At 38.0% G+C, this 19,468-nt stretch overlaps 1 protein-coding gene across 1 annotated transcript; it reads right to left on the minus strand.

The window, feature by feature from the left end:
- Window positions 1-1,473: 1,473 nt before the first annotated feature.
- Window positions 1,474-8,752, minus strand: pik3r3a (phosphoinositide-3-kinase, regulatory subunit 3a (gamma)). The gene is made up of 8 exons (XM_039657369.2): window positions 8,331-8,752; window positions 7,196-7,283; window positions 7,006-7,104; window positions 6,232-6,412; window positions 6,007-6,129; window positions 5,785-5,906; window positions 4,150-4,326; window positions 1,474-1,797 (listed from the first exon to the last, which is right to left on the minus strand). Exons 1-8 carry the CDS (start codon window positions 8,386-8,388, stop codon window positions 1,620-1,622), a joined length of 1,026 nt encoding a protein of 341 aa, XP_039513303.2. The 5' UTR covers window positions 8,389-8,752; the 3' UTR covers window positions 1,474-1,619.
- Window positions 8,753-19,468: the final 10,716 nt, after the last annotated feature.

The following is a 19,468-nucleotide window of genomic DNA, read 5'->3' on the forward strand; positions in this document are numbered from 1 at the left end:
GGCTTCTACTGCATGTCTAAAAAGATTCTCACCTTGAATCTTAATACCCGAACAAGAATCTGCCCTGTTAAGCAACAGAATTTCCAAAGGAAAGTTTGTGTTTACATAAATCCAGTTTGACAAAATCAGAACCATATTCACCTGAACCAATTTAACATATTCTGTTAAAACGTTATTTTAATAACCACACCAATCCTATAAAACACTTACTTTAAAAACCAGAGTTGTTATGTTTCTTCCATTTTCTTTCTTTCTTTAGCTACTTTTTGAATGAACTCATGGAACTAATGGAGGGGTTCAGCCCCATTATTGATAGCCTACTGGCAGCCATATTTAAAAACTTTTGTTATGTTTTAAATTAAAGAGCTTAAAAATAAATGGATTATTTTGTACAAATTACAGTATTTGTGTGGGTATTTTCATGTGATGTAATAGAGAATCAGTCTATACTGCATGTATTATGAACATAAGCCACAATAGGATTGGATATCTACAAATGTCCTCCTCATCTGACAGCGTAGGGACAGGACAGAGCGATACAGTAAGCAGGGTTTACTTATAGTACCTGCACACTTGTTACAACAGGGTTTAATGTTCATAAAACTGTTATGTAATGTTATTTACTTCATATTTTAGACAGCTCAGGCCTGGTTTACAGTACACCGCACATGTCGGCAGCACATTTACAAGAAAATCATTTCATTAATAAATACATCAGACATGGGCTCTGAATTTATTCACAATCTGTTCTTTTATTTGATTTTTGTAAAGAAGCATGCAAGGGAAAACTGTAGCAAAAAAAAAAAAGCTCTGCGAATCGGGGTAAATGTTCCCCTTTTGCTGCTGACAAATGACAAAAAAAAAAAAACTAAAAAAAAATATTTTGCAGAGAATTGTTCATCTCAAGTATGAGCAGTTTGGCATTGTGTCGTTTACCATAGACACGCTCATTTATTAAACTCAATGAAATGTCCCATAAGACAACTACACTGTCCTGGCCTTCCTAAAAACAAGTAAACATTAGAAGTAGAACTTAAACTCAACAAATACATTTCCTGTAACTTGTTAACAGGTGTAAAATGGATACTTGTATTGTGCACAAAATATGTTGCTCAACATTTATTAACTAAAAACTGCTTCTGAAACATTTTTTGGATTTCTAATAAACCAAGCGTCAAGAACGTCCTTGCTTGGGTGCAAGAAAATAAAATAAATGAATTGCCGGTATCTTGTTTTAGACAATAAAGCAAGATTTAAAAAGTTTGCCATTGAATAATAAATGCACCCACTTTGTTACATTCACAAAATACACTTTAAAATGTTTTAATAAAACTTTAATAAAAAAGGCTATATGCATTCATCCCCACTTAAAAAGCGTGATCGTATTACAAATTCTGTTGTTTTTGTGACTATCTGTAAACATGTCTACAAAGGGCTCATCGAATACTTGTTCAAGTACTGGAGTTTCATTATGACCATGAGGAATGCTTTGGAAAGTGCAATACACATACACAGTTGGTTCCACCCTTCGCACATTGTAAAATGAAGGGACAACGCCAACGAGTGGCACATCTTCTTCAGTCTTAGTGCACGTAACCCTCACCGGGACGCAAGTGGACTCAGCTGTGGACCGGATACGCCAGCCGGACGTCCAGAGCCTGGTTGTGCTGTGCCAGCGAGGTGTGATGGTAGTGCAGAACGAGATCCTTCAGAGACTTGTGGAGATCGAACGGCTCGACGAATCCGTAGCCGCGCTCGGTGTGGCGAATCACACAGTGCCTCACCTGGCTGCCCACCCTGTGGTTAAAGACATTCAGAGCGGGGTTAGCGAACCAGAATCGGGTCAAGCTGGAAACAAAGGTTCATCTAGCAGATACGTTTATAAAACTTTCAAACTTGAACCTACGAACGACGACTTAATAGCCTTACTTTTCCATCTGCGCTCTATTGTACTATAAATAAAGGCAAAAAGCAGGTTTCCTGAAGAGTCATTAGACTAGTTTTGCAATGCTTCAAGGTTTAGTTCACCAAGCACATCTCGATGTACAATCATTCTCACAAATATCTTGCTTTGTGTTCAGCGGAACAAAGAAATGCATACAGGTTTGGAACAACTTGAGTGTGAGTAAATGATGACAGAATTTTAATTTTGGGTGGACTCTCCCTTTAATTATCTCGTGACTTGAATGACTGAGTGTTAAGATCTCTGATTAAAATGTCTACAAAAAGAAACTCTAAAATTCATTCATTTCATTTCATTTGAGAACTTATAGGGGCAGTTTTACACAACACCGGTTTCAGCTAAAAACGTAAAACTTTTGGCCGTTCGTTTACACCACGACTGCGTTTTGGGACAGGAGATGGCAGATTTAGTGGCTCGTGAACCGAACACAGACTGACACTTTCCTTTAAGCAGAATATCTCAATGGAGATCGCTGAACTACAGTTTACTTGCTTTTTGAGTTTTCAGATCGGCGGCACTATCGCATAATAGAAAGAGCTTGTGCGCATGATTGCCAGATTAAGTAAAACACCGGGCAGAAAATTGATCTTTTGTTACTGTATATCGTTCATGGCCAGAAAAAGATCCAATGTGGATGTCTGATCCAAAATGTCTGCCAATACGGGACTACAGCCTCTGAAGACAACCGATTCACACCACGCTACGGGTAGGGATGGGTACCGAAACCCGGTATTAAACGGGCCCCGGTGCTGAATTTTGAAAGACCGCTGTATCGATAAGCTCGGACGTTATCGGTTCTGCTGTCGGTACTGGAAAAATTATTTATCATTCCTATAAAGACGTTATCTTGAACATGTTTATATCGCCAGCCTTTTCTATATATAAACTATATTTTAATTAAACCATTTGTCTGTGATGCAAATTTGAAATTCGCAGTTCAGCAGAGAGAGAGAGAGAGAGAGAATATTCTCACGCAAAGCCACAGCACGCGCAACATGACAGCCCTGCTTCATGAGTGACAATGAGGACAGAACTAAACATTCAACGTGGTTACACTTTAGATCTGGGATATTATTCTAATATATTTTGTATTTCGGCTTCCAAATATTATAAAAAGAAGATATTTGAGATAAAACCGTTAAAAAACAAGACGCATGATCGGTCCAGCTTACTTCCTTTACTTCACAGCACTGCGGAGCGCTGTCAGTTCTTCCTAAAACCCAAACATACCGTCAGAATCAGCACGATTGGCGATTGTTGCAAAATGCTGTCTTCTACTGTTGCAAGATCAAAAAATGGCTATTAAAAACACAAAAACCTGCGCAAGAGACGCTGTCCACAAGGCGGTGCGCGCTCCGAAACGGACTGCAACGAGACAAGAAAAGTAGCCTATACTTTGGGCTTCGTGTGTCCTTAACAATCAAATATACATACTGTCAAAATGACCAGCTCTGAGATTCGCTGAAACACAGTTTATTCACTTAAACACAATTATGTCTTAAATGGACGTAAATAATAGGGAGAAAATGATGGTTCTTCAGTTACCGATTAGATTTGCTTTCGGTCTTAAAGGGGCAGCGGTCTAATAGCCTAAACGTGCTGACGATTCAGCCATTAATGCAAATCAAACAACAAAAGGCAGAGAAAATCACTCACAGCTTTTGAATGAGTAACTTTAGATTTAATAAGCATTAATCTATCTATGATAAACTATACAGTGCTATTTTATATTTGATTACTAAATTAGGTTTCTTTTCAGACAGAAACAATTACCTGAAAAGATATGTTAGTACACCTTCCTGAAATTAAAGCACTTTTGTATATAATTTGTATCTTTGATTGATTTTATTCTTGTGTTTGTACTTGTTTTTTTTTCCTTATGTGTCCTTTTTGTATATAAAACAAAAAAGCCTGCACATTGCTGCATAACAAAAATATATTTTTCTTCGTTTTGCTTTTTCTATTTTACATTTCAAAATATAGAGTTTAATTATGTTCTTAATTCTTAAAAAAAAAAAAAAACACCAAAAAGAACCGATAAGAATACCGTTAAAGTACCGGATGGATAAGCGGTATCGGTAAGAGTAGTAATACCGATAAAACCTTAACGATACCCATCCCTAGCTACGGGACGTTTCCATCTTGTGCTAATTAAGAAACAAACAGGTCAAAGACTGATGACTTACACCACAGAGCAGGCGTAGCAATCCTTCGAGCTGCTGTTTCGGATGAGGAAAGCACCGGACGGTTTCCCGTGGAGAAGCTCCTCCGCCTGACCTCGCCCGAGATCTCCCACAAACCATCGCTCTTCCTCCAGAAGCTCCACGCTCTCCTCTCGCTCCTCTTTTACCTCGTATGGAGACCTGAGGAAATAAACACTCGTTGATAAGCAAAAAGCTCTGGAAACGCCTCATGCAGCTCCAAGAGCATTGTCCCATCGTCTCCTACGGACCTTTCTGATCTATTGCATCAGTCGTGTTCCCCTTTCAATTCGTTAATAAAGACGGGAAATTTAACCGGTTTAAAAGGTGCCATAATATTGAGAGATTTTTTTTAATCAAATCAGTGATGACGGGTAAATTATTTCGAAATGCAATAAAAATCATAATAACCGGTGTTCGCAAAGTCAAGTATCCCACATTAAGGGATATAGTTCATCATGAACTGAAACACAATGGTTATGTTTTTATGAAACCTGAGAGAATTCTGTCCCTCCATTAAAAGGCCAAAACTTTGCAACTTCATTAAGTACAGTTCAACTTCCATTTACCATATTTGAAGTGCTCAATGTATGTGTGTGTGTTTATATGGGAATAAAAGCTTAAATTAAACCCGTTCATCAAATAAAGCACATGCGTCTCTTCAAAAGCCTTGGATTAAACCATTCAATTCATATGGATTAGTTTTATGATCTTTTTATTAACTTTTTGATGCGTCAAATTTATGAGTGAATGGACTTGCAGATAGAGGAACAGAAATCTCTCAGGTTTCATTAAAAAACATCCTCAGTTGTGATGATGATGAATGAAAGTCTAAAACCCCAAATCCAAGTACTTATGAAACTTATGAAATCGGTTTTATTTATTTTTTCTGGATTTTGTTTTAATAGTCTGATTGTCTAATTAAATGAAAATTAATTCTTTACAAGTTTATAAAAATAAATGAAATTGAGATGTTTCATTATGCTGTTAAGAGGTTTAATTCAATTTAATTACCAGAAATCATGTCTAATCAATTGAATTCATAAAACTTCACTACTTTACTTTACAATAAAAATGTTCCATTTCGTCAGAAATTCTCGTCTTGTTTTCATTTTTCAGTATTTATGATTTAATACACATTGTGATCAAATGAAGGCATAAAACATTAACAGTTTAATTAGTCATTTAAAATGTAGTCAAACCAAACTAACAATTTATTTATTTTAGGTAAATTTCAGCACCTGTACCAAAAACAAGAATTTATTTTTAATATTCCTTAAAAAAAAATATCAGCAAAATATTTCTGTCACAATTTCTTCAAATCAAACCAAACTTTTATTTTGACAGGTTGTCTTGAGTTTCTGTGTGTATATGACGATAGTTTTAATGAAATGCTGATGAAGTGAATGTTGGTAACCGAACAGTTCATGGACCCCATTGACTTGCATAATATTTTTTTTCTCCATACCGTGGAAGTCAATGTTCATCAAATGTTCGGTTACCGACATTCTTCAAAAACCTTTTTTGTGTTCAACAGAATAAAGAAATTTCTACAGGTTTGGGCAACTTGAGCAAAGGATGTAAAAGATGTGTGAACTGCTAGGGTTTACGAGCACTCACTTTGTCAGATGACTGTGGACTGAGACGGGGAAATCCTTGCAAGAGTTCTCTTGAGAATAACACTGGTCTTTTGAGATCTCGGTCATACTGACGGGCTCTAAAGTATTTGTCCTTTGGATTTCCTGTAAAGCGACAGGGGAAAATTCTTAGAAAAGCAATGTATTTGACATACATTTTTCAAAAACTATTACATCTGCACATATTTGATCGTGGAAAGCTTACCTGTAATAAAGTGGTGCAAGCATCATATAGCTGGTCATACTCTGCCGTCTTCTGAAACAGTCTTAAACATTCTTGAAGTTTCTCTCTGGTGGCGCTCAAAAACTCTTCCTTCACAGGTAGATCCTGAACACGCAATATAAGGCATTTGCTTATTGACACAAAAACACACCGACTAAAGTTTCCTTTCAACTAGGATCACAACGAAATTCATTGAAAGGTACCGACCGTGTGACAGTGGGACACGGGATAAGCCAGTGTGACATCCAGGGAAGTGTTGTACTGGACTAAGCTCCTTTGCCTGTAGTAAGATATCAGATCCGGCACAGAGCTGAAGGTCAGAGGCTCCGAGAATCCAAATTTTCCATCTCGGTGTTGGATCCTGATGAGTTTGTTGGTGCCATTGTTCCTGTGGAGAGAAGTGCTTTCAGACACACAGCCTTTTTTCTGGTACAATGTATTTCTCCATGTAGAGGTCATGTGTGAAAAGAGCCCATTGTTGAAATCCCAACCAATCAAATCGGACAATTTGCCATCTTAATCCTTAAACTAATCCTTTAAGAAATCAACTTTGAAAGTTCCCATTATTGTCTCGGTGCAAAAAAAATTTAATTTGTGAAAACAGTGGTTCAGTCTACAAGAACAGTGTCTTTATCGCCAACTACTGGGAAGTCTTAGCCAAATACAGCGTTTTTAGTCGTGTAAACGGGGATTGTTTTGACAACATTGTCGTCTGAACGCAAAAATCATAAAGGAAAAACCTTTCCCCTTTAGTAAATCATTGTTGTGTAAATGTACCTTTAGACAGATCCTAAAAGTGACACTAATTTTTAATGACTCTGATTTGTGAACATATATTATTTGTGATAGATGTGTGATTGGTAGCAATACAGACAAGACTGTTTTAATGGCTAATGATTAGTTGGCCAATGTCAGTACCAGAGTCACAAATCTGCTTCACTAAAATCTAGAATCAGGAATCCAGAACCATGCAATCCTTACCTCACAGTTAATGTGTATTCTCCCTGCACCCTGCAGGAGGCATTTCGGACCAGGAAAGCACCGTCGGGCAAGCCGTGGAGGATTTCGTTTACCTCCTCCCTAATAGAAGTGGTATAAATTCAATAATATGCAGACAAATTGATAAAGACAAAAATACTAAGACTTATTCCGGCTACAGTAAATAGTTCACCTTGATATGTCAGCCCAGTACCACCCGGCCTCCTGTAATGAATCGCTGGGCTCCGTTTCTCTTGGTAGATGATCGACACTACCGATGTCTGAAGAAGAAACATAATATGAGACAACCTTTTACTGAACAGTTCAGAAAATGTTACATTTCTACAGGACAACCTCCAGCAAGAAATTGTCAATTTGTCAGGTTTTGGTCTCAGATAATGAAACTCAATCCACTATTTATCTATTTTATTTGAAAAAACAATATATATAAACAAGTCAGAATGTTTTGTATAAATGCATTTATCTCTGACTGCCATGACGATTTTAACAAAATTAATGATATAACATATATTAACATTGAATAATTAGAAAGCAAGCAATATAAGAAAGCAAATATCTAAAGTTAAACGTCCGTGTATGAGGGAGTTTTGCCGACTACGACAAGCAGAAGGCCAGCAGACAGACACTTTAATGATCTTATTAACCCATCAGTAATACTGTTAACAAGACACCGCAGGTTTGTGTAAAGACTGCTGTCTTGAACTGTGCCTGAAGTGACAGCTGTGGACAGAACAGTGCTCGGGATTTCCCTGGGATCCCCGCTCGCGCATTCAACAATCCCACTATGGAAGAGGTGACGGCCTGTGAGCATTCAGTACACGACGTGACGTTAATCAGCGGGTCTCTGTGATTGGCTTAAATTAAGACTTCGCCTAACCGCCGAACAAGGCACTGTGCTCGTGAATAATAATCAAGTTACGTGATTGGACGCTCAAAGACTGTTACCAAGGGACGTCACCATTGCCTATTTAATATTCATGAGCGCACGCTTCGCCATAGTAGGATTGGTAGTTTCGTGGCCCGATACTCCTGCACTGCTGACCTCAATGAACTCATCGATGACATGTTGAGACATGCAAGACTCAACGAATAAAAAGCCCGAAACGGGGCTAACTCACTTTTATATAATATTAACTAACTTTCACAATTGTTATGTTAATGAATACGGCTATATTGTTGTTCCCAAGATTAACGCTTGACACTTGGGATTGTGTTTGAACGAGAACAAAGACAGTGTCATTTAAACAGAAAACACACCAAATATTAAAAGATGAGAAGGAAAACAATAAAGAAATATAGTTACGAACCAGTGCTTGCTGCGCTGACACGACTCATTTCGATGTAGGAAAATGGTTCAGCAGACATCCTTTATTTAACAATGGATCGTGCTCGCGAAGTGAATTAAGCCCTTTAAATACTGTAAATCGGACCGTCAAAACAACTGCGAACGCTTGTCTAATTGTTATATCTAAAATAACGAAGAAAGCAACGGCAGAACAATGTTAAAAATCCGAAAAAAGCCCGGTTTTCCACTTCTTAATCCAAGTGTCCGGTTGTAAAAAAAAAAAAAAAAAATTGGCAGCCAGTCATTCAAAATAAACCGTCGCAATAACGCTTATGATCATGTACCAGAATAACATACATCATCATCACGTTCATAACGCTAAGTATTACTCTAAATACCCAAATGAACAGAGTGTCTGGAGTGAATCAAACTCTTATAAGGTTTGGGACGATGTAAGTGTCTGAGGACGATACCATCGGTCTGCATAGGGAACACTTCATACAGGATGTCGTCGTGTTGTGTTTTGTATTATTTTGTTGTCATTGTAAATTGTCATTGCTTTTAAAACATACTGTAAATACATTTTAGAAACGGAGTATTAGTTGTATGCTCTTATTTAAAGCCACTGTTGTGTTAATGTAAGGAGGGATACCCCCTTTCCCCGCAACTATGTCACGGTCCGTTTTTGTCCTGCGTATATATATATCGCATTGTGCCAATTGATACTTTTCTTTAACTTGTTAAAAGTCCAAAGTTGGAGTTTTCTGCACACTGACATTGTGATGTATATATATTTTAAGAAAAAATAATCTGTTTAAATGAATAAAATATGGCATGAGGTTTTGTAACTTAAATATTATGAAGGTCTGCACATAGGGGGAGTTCCTTCGGTGAAGGGAACATTGTGTACTGTTGGCATTGTCTGCCTTGAGCTTATGAGACAGTGAACGTTTCACTCCTAAACAGTGTGCACTCAAACACTAGTTCTTTTTAGCTTGCAAAGCAGCATGCTTTTCAGATACATGAAGACATGTGAATTGCTTTTGCATGATATTTATAACTTCTCGAGGAAGTCATGACACAAAGCACAGAAATCCAATATTACGTGAAATTATATTAAGGCTACATATCAACGATAAAATAAGTCTATTAATTAAGACAATATATATCGCGATTGATCACACAATATTAAATGAGAAAGTTACTCTAAAAAAGTTAATTATATTAATATTTAATAAGTAAGTAAGTAAGTAAATAATTAATTACTAGCTACTAAACACCTTCGGATTACTAATTACTTTCTAAATCCCATATCTTTCAATCAGTAACAAAACTGCACTTTTTATTCTATCAAATAAACAATATACAATTGCGTAGTTCTTGAACTGACCAAATTTTTCTCATTAACATTTTAACATAAAACCTTGATGTTAAATCCCCTATTGATTTATTTTTGTTTTATAATTGTTCTTTAATCTCTACATCAAGTAACTGCAATTAAATTACAGAAAAATTATGAGAAGTCTCTTAATTTACTTTTTCAAAGGAAAGTGAATTACACTAATTAGATTACTTATTAATTATTACAACAGACACTAAAAATGTATAAGATGTTTTAATAATACATAATTTCACATTGAATCGGCAAAACAACATAAAGACGGTATATTTTAAAATGTAAAAGTCGTTTAATTAATAAAAACTTTATCAAGAATATATATATCTATATATATAGACCATTTCACAAGATGTAAACAACACTGGTCCAGAAGCACTTCCTGTTTCAGTTTTTTAACACTACATAAAAGCTGGGATAAAATACAACCAACAGAACATTTAAAACTGAATCAAATTTAAACAAACATCTTTAAGATGTTTTCATTACATGTGAAATAAAGAAAATGGTTACAAACTGAAACAGGAAGTGCTTCTGGGCCAGTGTTGTTTACATCTTTTGAAATGGTCTATATATATATATATATATATATATATATATATATATATATTTTTTTTTTTTTTTTTACCAACTACAATGATTAAATGCCATACAGTGCTTCCCGGTGCTTGTGAGCATGAAACCAATAGCTTGATCAAGCCAGGAAGGGAATATGGATGCTGCGTTAAAGGTTTGGTGGACAATTTTCATAGAGGCTAGCAATAGCGAGTTAGCTTTGAAAGCTTAAGATCCCACCCTCCCTTTCGAGTGTCTCCAAAGCCACACCTCCTCCACAACACATGATCACAGCAGGCAGCAAACAAATGCGACAGCGTTAAATTACCTCATGTCTCAAAGCACATTACATTACAATAATAATGAAGGTAAACAACTTCCAGTTGTTATGGTGTGAACTGGTTAAGCTGGTTGTTTTGGTTCAGGAGGAACTGTAAAAGATGGCTGCTGTTTCGTTATATATGATATTTTACCATGATACAGATTAAATAATATCAATTGGAAAAATTAACATGTTTTTGACAGACCCTATGATTTATATAATAAAAAAAACACAGTCTAGTCTATTATTCACTTTTCGTCTGAATTACTGCAGTGTAAAGTGATATTAAAATGCATAACAAATGCATAACACTATAGTGTTATGCATTTTAATATCACTTTACATACAGTTTTAATATGTAGAACAGATTTACAGGGTCTGCCATAGGCCTACATAAGAGGTGCTTCAGATATAGATATTATAGATCTGATTTGACTGGAAATGCCACACAACTTGCCAGTTTTCTGTTCTTTATTGCTCCTTGCAAGTGTTACAACAATGACAATAATAATACAAATCAAATTTGTTCATTTTAAGATCTGTCTATTGTGTATGGAATAGTCTCTGGGCAGAAATACATAACTGGCATCTCTATCATTCAGACCAAACCAATATTGTTTCAACTGCTTGTTTTAATTTGCAATTAATTCATCACAAACCAAAGTTGACCCACTCTAGAGTCAAGTAAAAACTTTGTTATGTTGGAATGTGATTCCTCTTAAACTACCATTTTCATTATTGTGGCAATTCATGGCAATAAACATCTTTACATATTGAAATTTCAGAATAGATGTTTATTTATGTACTGGTTTTCCGTACACTGACGACACAATTTCCAAACACGTCACTGAGACAATATACATTTCCATTTCATAACCTTTTCAAATAGTCAAATCTCTTGGTGTCTAATACAAACAATCCACTTAAAATAGAACAACATATAATTTGCTTGTGGCCAGATCACATTGCTCTTTTCCACAAGAGATACAGTGTCTATTTCTGGTCGTTTATGTTAGGAAAAACTATGCCAAGATCAAGATGTGCGTATACAGAGCCATGGTCATTGTGTTTCCGGCATTACAGCTTCATTCTGTCTCTGTTAGCAAACAAAGAATAGAGAATATGAATCATTTATTGTGTGCTATGGCTTCTACTGCACTGCATTTGGTTGGTTAACTAGTAATGACCGAAGTGTTACTACATGAGGATTTGTGCAAACGTTTGAGATTTTTGGTGAACTTTAGTATACGTTTAGAAAATGTCTTTAGTAACACTTGAGTCATTACTAGTTAGTTCCAATGATCTTCACATTATAATACGAATCCAAATAATTAGTAATTCCCACAGAAGTATCTAGTAACACTTTCATCTGTGAGCTATTACTTACTAATTCGTTAATAAGAGTTTCTTTTAATTAATAGTAGTTACTAGATTGTCAGTAGTTCTCTGGGAAGTATTAAAAATAGTTATTGATTACTTAATAGTGAACTACCACTTTCGTCTGTGTGCTATTACTTACTAGTTCGTTAATCAGAGTTTCTTGTTAGCTAATAATAGTTACTAGATTGTTAATATTGTGTTACTCATTGGTTCCTATTCATTAACGAAGGAACCGTATTCTAAAGTGTTACCGCAAATAAGCATCGATATGTATTTCCTTAAAATACCAGTGTGGCAAGGGGGGCGTGGTTCAGCGAAGTCTGCAACGGAAAAGAGAGAAAGGAGACGAGCAGTAGGTCAAGTGGAGATGACGAACACCTGTGTCTTGTTGCGGTAATTGGCGTGGATATAAGCCACACTGGAAAGAGAACGGAAGAGAGAGAAGGACCGAGGACTCGTACAAGATCACTGGGGAAAGAGTATAGTGAGATAACCAAAAGGACAGAGCCTGTTTTGTTAAACTACTGTCTGTGCTGCAGTGAGTCTACGGCAAATGTGCTGTGGGCGTGACTTTTGTTTGTTGTTATTTTGAAGTTATCCTAATGCCTAGTTCACACTACATGATTTTAAAATGTCGGGCTGAACTGTGCAGTTCACATTACATGACTTGCTCTCAGTGAAATCATGAGTGTTCAAGTTGTTTAGCTGTTCACACCACACAACACAACATGATTGATCCACAACAGGAGTAACTCACTACACGAGTTAACAACGCACTACACAGAGATACAACCACGATCGGATGATAAGAGCATATCATTTGTGACTCAATGAGAGCTGTTTCAGTACTATAGTACGGTCTAAATCCTGAAAATAATCAAACAAATAACGAGTGGACAACAACACGATTCTATCTGGTCTAGAAACCATGTTTTGTCACGAAAAACCACGCAATAAAACGAACCAGAAATGGCGCGAAACTGCAGAGAAGAACACAACACGCGAATATGGACGTCAGACAGAAACTAGTGCTGCACACTGTTTGCTCGACGATCTGCTCTGAGAAAAAAAAATGCAAAAAAGAAAAAGTAAGATTTACCTGGTGTCCTCAACCCATGCGTTGCTATGATTGGCTGTACTCATGACATCACTGAGATTGAGTCGCGCGACTGCGCGAGATATCTAGCATGCTAGATATTTTTCTAAGCTCGGTGACCTGTCTGCAAGCTGTCTTTGATGCGTTGTTGGCTCTTTCACACTATCGGATTGGCGAGCGTTATTCGTCCGCTAATCGCCCGCGATTTGCACGCGATAACACCCTGACTTGTCGGCGACTCAACGATTTGCAAATCGGGCTTAAATCGGGCTTAAAATCACGTAGTGTGAACTAGGCTTAATAAAAACTTACGAGTCCCGGTCACGCCAACCCTGAACCTCATCACAATGCAGAAATCCGGGAAGGAAGAAGAACTCCATCTGTCGCAGCCCCGCCCACTCACGCGCCTCTAAATAAAATGGGATGATCAGGATGATACAGAGGCTTTTGTGGATTTATTTGAGAGGTCCGCATACCTCTGCTCTCCGGAGAGGCGCAGGTGGCCGCACAACAACTGCCAGTTCAGAAACTTCTAGTCTATGAAGACCTGAAATGCGCCATCCTGCAGCAACCCTTTGTGATGGTGCAACATCTCCGGGACTCCTGCCACAGATGGCTGATGGCTGAGGGAAGCGATGTCGTCGATAATGTGGTGCTGGAGTAGTTCGCGGCATGGCTTCCGAGGAAGACCGCGCAGTGGGTCCAGTGCACTGCCCGACGTCGTTGAACCAGGCCATCCAACTGGCTGAGAACCAGATGGTGGCGTGCCCCTGGATTGGGGTACCAGCAGCTTCTCTCTCTCCCTCTTTGTTTTCAACCCTGTGTCTCCTTCCCCCTCTAAACCTAGGTCACAAGGGGGTTTTACACCCCTACATGCACCCTCATGGAGGCGTGGGCCAGCAGCAGAGCCGACAGTTGGTCCCAGTGCACCGCCCAGAGGGGTGGGGCTGACAACCGTTCCTCTCCCCTTTCCACGCCAATTCCTTGACCTGCTTCCCGCCACTAGTGAGGCGGGCAGGTCTGGGCCGCCCTGTTGGCGTTGCGGGGACCCGGGTAATTTTTTTATCATTGTCCAGTGATGGAGATGGGGACACTGATACAGGTCCTGTACGCTCCGCAGGCCACCCCGATCAATTTGGCCTGTACCAGATACCTGGGAGTATTAAGGGGGGTACGTATCACGCTTTGGTAGATTCAGGATGTAACCAAATCTCCATTCATCAAAGCCTGATTCAACCAGATGCATTGTATAAGAGCCATGTTTAAAGTACGGTGCTTACACGGGGAGGTGGTGAACTACCTCTTAAAGAGCACCTATCATGGATTTTTGAAAATGACTGTTCATGTAGTGTGGAATATAGCTCTAAGGGAATGAAAACATCCTGCAAAGATTTATATCTGAAAGTGCACCGTATATAAAGTTATTGTCTTTCAAAAGTGAGAGTCGACTCTGAGTCTATGAAATGAATTGTTTTTGAAACGAGTCATTAGCTGTTACATCATCATAGATAGGTCATTGGCCACTCCCAACAACTGCACACGCAGACGGATGTGTAAACTTGAAGTGACGTCTAGAACACATGAAGAGTTCAGATGCCAAAGCCTCTAAGTGCCATTTGAAATTTTCTTCTAGAATGATCATTTTTATCAAGCTAGTATATTTAAGTTCATTAATTTCACTTAAATGGGGATGAAGATTACCTTTGAATTGTCATTTAAGTGAAATTACTGAACTTAAATATACAAGCTTGATAAAAATGATCATTCTAGAAGAAAATTTCAAATGGCACTTAGAGGCTTTGGCATCTGAACTATTCACATTCAAATACTTCAGCTGAATAGCATCATGTCGAGAAGACGCTGTTCAACATTGCAAAGACACTAGTTTCCATTGTCCAGGGACGAGCATGTGAAGAATCAGTGGTCAGAGTTCATATTTGCAACGCCCGAACCTTGTGTTCTCATCATTTTAATGACGAATCATTCAAAATTCAAAAACCTAAATGAATTCAAATGTGTTGATTCGCAAGCCGGTTGTTCCTGAAGGAGGGCTCAGTATCCAGTGTATATGGATCAGGTTCGTCCTCCTCCGAATCACAATCTGTAAGTATTATTAACAATGTTTGCTGTTTTCTGTAGCATGCACAAGTCATATTGTGTTGTGTGTGTTGTGTACACTCCGCGCAGCTTCTAAGTGGGGTAAAGTTAGTTTTGTTTTTGATATTCACCAGACATTCATTGAAAAATTGCAATTACCTCCTAAACGACTTAGCCAAATACAGTATGACTTCACTCTATATAAGCACTGCCCCTCAAAAGCCCCCGCAATGTGAGTTTCGCCGGGAAAGCTTGCTCTTGACGGAGACGCGAGTAAGGGACCGTGTGGAAAGTGCACTTTTTCTGACACGTTTGTTCAAATACTATATACAATTTTCAACACTTGACAAGCTATAATCCTGGTTATGGGCGTTCTGTTGCCGACAATCTCTGCCTACGGTTTACCAATAACAACTGACTGGGTCAATTGACCAATCGCCGCAGATTCGCGTAACTCAAAGGAGGTTTGGGAAAATGAATTGCGAACGAATCATTTAAGAGTCATTGAGCAAATCAGTTAAAAATAAATGCATATTATAAGACAAATAAAGTGTTTTTTTATCCTTGCATGGACGTTAAACTGTTTTTGGGAACTCCTAAAACAAAAATAGGAACATTTCAAATGCTATGATAGGGGCTCTTTAATGTCGGTGGCTATTCAATTTCGCGGTCAAAGGCATAATATAGAGGTTGCGTTTAGCCCGCACCTCTGACATCCGCTAATTTGAGGAACAAATAGGCCAGATTTTAGTGTATTATTGGGGTATTTGTGTGCGGATGTCTCTTGGGAGAAGGGGGAGCGGGGAAGGGGGGAGGTTACTCAGGTAGGAGAAGCTGAGCCGGGACCAAATTGGAGATGAGCCAGGGGAACAGATCGTCTCTTGAAAGGAGAATACTTACAGAGTGCAATGATTTCCCCTGGAACAGTCCCAGGATGAAACTCTCAAAAATGCCTTTGAACAGGTCCATATCGACGGACAGCTTCTTCAACCAGATCGACCACTCTCATATCCTTATTTTGCTATTTTAAAATAGAAGTTGTATCGAGTGATCCAAGACACTCAGTCAAAACAAGCTCATTGATGTGGCCAATTTACAAGCAGAATTTGCCAGTGTGTTCTCATCCCTGCCTGGTCGAACAGACCTTATCCAGCACCACATTGAGACTGAACCGGGCGTGGTAGTACCCAGACGGCCATATTGCTTGCCTGAACACAAAGAAAGGTAGTTCAAAGCGAATTAGAGGCGATGCTAGACATGGGAGTAATAGAGGAAGCAGTGATTGGGCGAGTCCGATAGTTTTGGTGCCTAAAACGGATGGTTCGGTTCTTGCGTGGATTATCGCAAGGTGAACACTCTACCGAAATTCAATGCATATCCAATGCCGCGGGTTGACGAATTGCTTGATCACCTGGATAATGCTCGATTTTATTTGACGCTGGATTTAACGAAAGGGTACTGGCAGATCCCCTTATCTCCTATATCCAAAGAAAAGACAGATTTGACAACGCAGTTTGGATTACACCAATTTGTCACTCTTCCTTTCGGGTTTGTCGGGGCTCCAGCCACCTTTCAGCGTCTCATGGACAAAATTCTCCTTACGCATGCTGCATATGCTGCCTCCTATCTAGATGACATTATCATCCATAGCAATTACTGGCAGCATCATACGCAGTTGCGGACTGTCCTGAGTTCGCTGAGAGGGGCTGGGCTAATGGCCAACCCGAAAAAGTGTCCGGTTGGGCGTGTGGAAGTCAGGTATCTGGGCTTTCACTTGGGTCATGGACAGGTGCGTCCCCAAATTGATAAGACGGCAGCATTTGCAACCTGTCCGAGACCAAAGACCAAAAAGGAGGTGAGGCAGTTCTTGGGGCTGGCAGGATATTATAGAAGGTTGACTGCTGGCGGTAGATCCTTTTCATATTTAGCACCAAAACTTTGGATCAGTCTTCCTACCATTGTCCGGGTAGCAGACACACTCTGTCAGTTCAAATGTAGACTAAAAACCCATCTCTTTGGCCTAGCATACACATTACACATCATAGACTTCTGTAATTCAATGTTAGGCTGCATAGATTAGGTCAACTGGGAACTGGGAACACTTCCCATAAATCCTGTTGTGCTCGTTACATCATTTGAAGAATGTACATCTACGCTAATGGCGTCTACGTTAATACTGGTCGGGTTAATACCCGATCTGATGAAGGACCACGCCTGGACACGACGACAAAGCAATCCTGAAATGTCAACTAGTCTCTCCCCTGTGAAGGCCTCCTTCCCTTTACTTCTGTACAGATAAATCGTTGTCAGTATAATTCCGGTTCACGTGGCTCTACGCAGAAGTGATAAAAAATTCTGTATTATAAATTTTTCAAGGCTTGGAACCTATTTCATGGTTTATGTTCTTGAGCCACAGGCACTGTTTTGGGCAAATGAGCGGCCGGATCGCGTTAACGGTTTTCTGTTAGAACTGTGTAGTGTTAGCGGCCCCAAAGTTAATAACTAATGAACGTTGCGACGGAAGTGAATCAATCAAAACTAACTTTAGCTGGACAATAACTTTATTCTAGAGCTGCTGTAAACCCAAAACAATCTCTGTTACTTTAATTTCATATTATCACTGTGAAACTGCTTTGAAACGATCTATATTGTTAAATATATATTGTACCAGTCACGTCGACCCAGTCTTCTTCCTTCCAACCCTGAACCTCATCACAGCCAGTCATTTAAACTTTTCAGCAAATACACAGAACTGAGATATGACTTTCTTGAACATCTGCTCCAAGAGCAAGCTGCATTCTGAAATGGGATGTGCGTTTGTAGTGTGTTTGATAAGTAATGTCTCTAGCACAGGTCATAGTCTTCAAATTAGAACAAGTTATTCCAATACAAATTATTTAGGGGAAAATAACCATACGGGGGCTTTGTTTGTGGTTCATTCTGACGTATGAAGACCTTTGTTATAGGAAAGCATGTGATATTGCTCAAGGATCCTAAACCTAAATACAATGCTGAGTGTCTTATGCCTTATATACACTTTATTTTGCCAGCATTGCTTGTTTTAAAACACTTTTGGAATCACTGTAAGATTAGTAACGTTTTTGTGGTTTGTGAAGTGGAATAAAAATGGTCCATTAATGACTACACTCTAAAAAATGCTGGGTTGTTTTAACCCAATTTTGGGTCAAATATGGACAAACCCGAAATGTTGGGTTAAAAATGTAATGTAAAAATTTAACCCAACGGCTGGGTTAGTCCATATTTGACCCAAAGTTGGGTTAAAACAACCCAGCATTTTTTAGAGTGTACACTTACTCAAAAATGAGGGGACCAATTGTATGTTTGAGAATAATTTGTACCATTTATTTTATTACTCAAATCATGGTTTAAGGATTGATGCTGAGCCAGCAAAGGAAATTGTTCTGATAATAAAAAATACACTATACGCAACACAATCTGAGAAGAGCATAACAGAAGAAGATGCGAACAAAGCTCCAATTTTATAAACAATCCATTCCAAGTCTATACAGAAACACTGGGACAGAATGTGATGACCCGAAAGCAAACAATAGCTTAAATTATGCATTTATCTATATTTCCTGACACGGATAGATAATTGAGAGTTTACACTACAAATGTGTGTGTGTTATTGTTTCTTCTGTAAATTCATAATGAATGAATGTAGGAAATCCAAGAAGCTTTAAAATATTATTCTTTTAATATATATATATATATAATGACAGTGGAGACCTGAAAAAAGTATACTTTATTTATTGTATTTGAGATATATTCCCTTTTTCAATCTTTAAATATATTATTAGCATCATGCTGTTATCTATTTTCACAATACAACTTTTAACACACTTTAAAATAATTGTACGTTTGTACTATTTTGAATAAGCCAGATGTATACGCTTATGGTATTGCTTGTATGTTTCGAAGAAATATAATACACTCATGTTATATTGCTTGTGTTTCGAAGACTAATGAATTTGTAATGTTCTTGTAACATATATAAAATACATTTTAATATCACTAATCAAGTATGTAATTAGTCCTTATACAGGCATACAGTAGGCAGTATACAATTTACACACAAAAGTACACTAAATACACTTTATTTAATTATTATGCTTACAATTGAATTACAACTAAAAGATACTTAGTACAAAATTAGTTATTCTAAAATAGCACACTTCAAGTTAACTACTCATTAATTACTTATCATATTTTTATTTTTCAGCCAGGGCGATTAATCCCTTTTTAAAAAGTAAAGTAGTTTTCTAACACAGTTGAAACCATAGTATTTTGTAG

Source organism: Pimephales promelas, chromosome 5 (genome assembly GCF_988280905.1).
Source record: "Pimephales promelas chromosome 5, fPimPro1.hap1.1, whole genome shotgun sequence".
NCBI classification, from domain to species: Eukaryota; Metazoa; Chordata; class Actinopteri; order Cypriniformes; family Leuciscidae; genus Pimephales; species Pimephales promelas.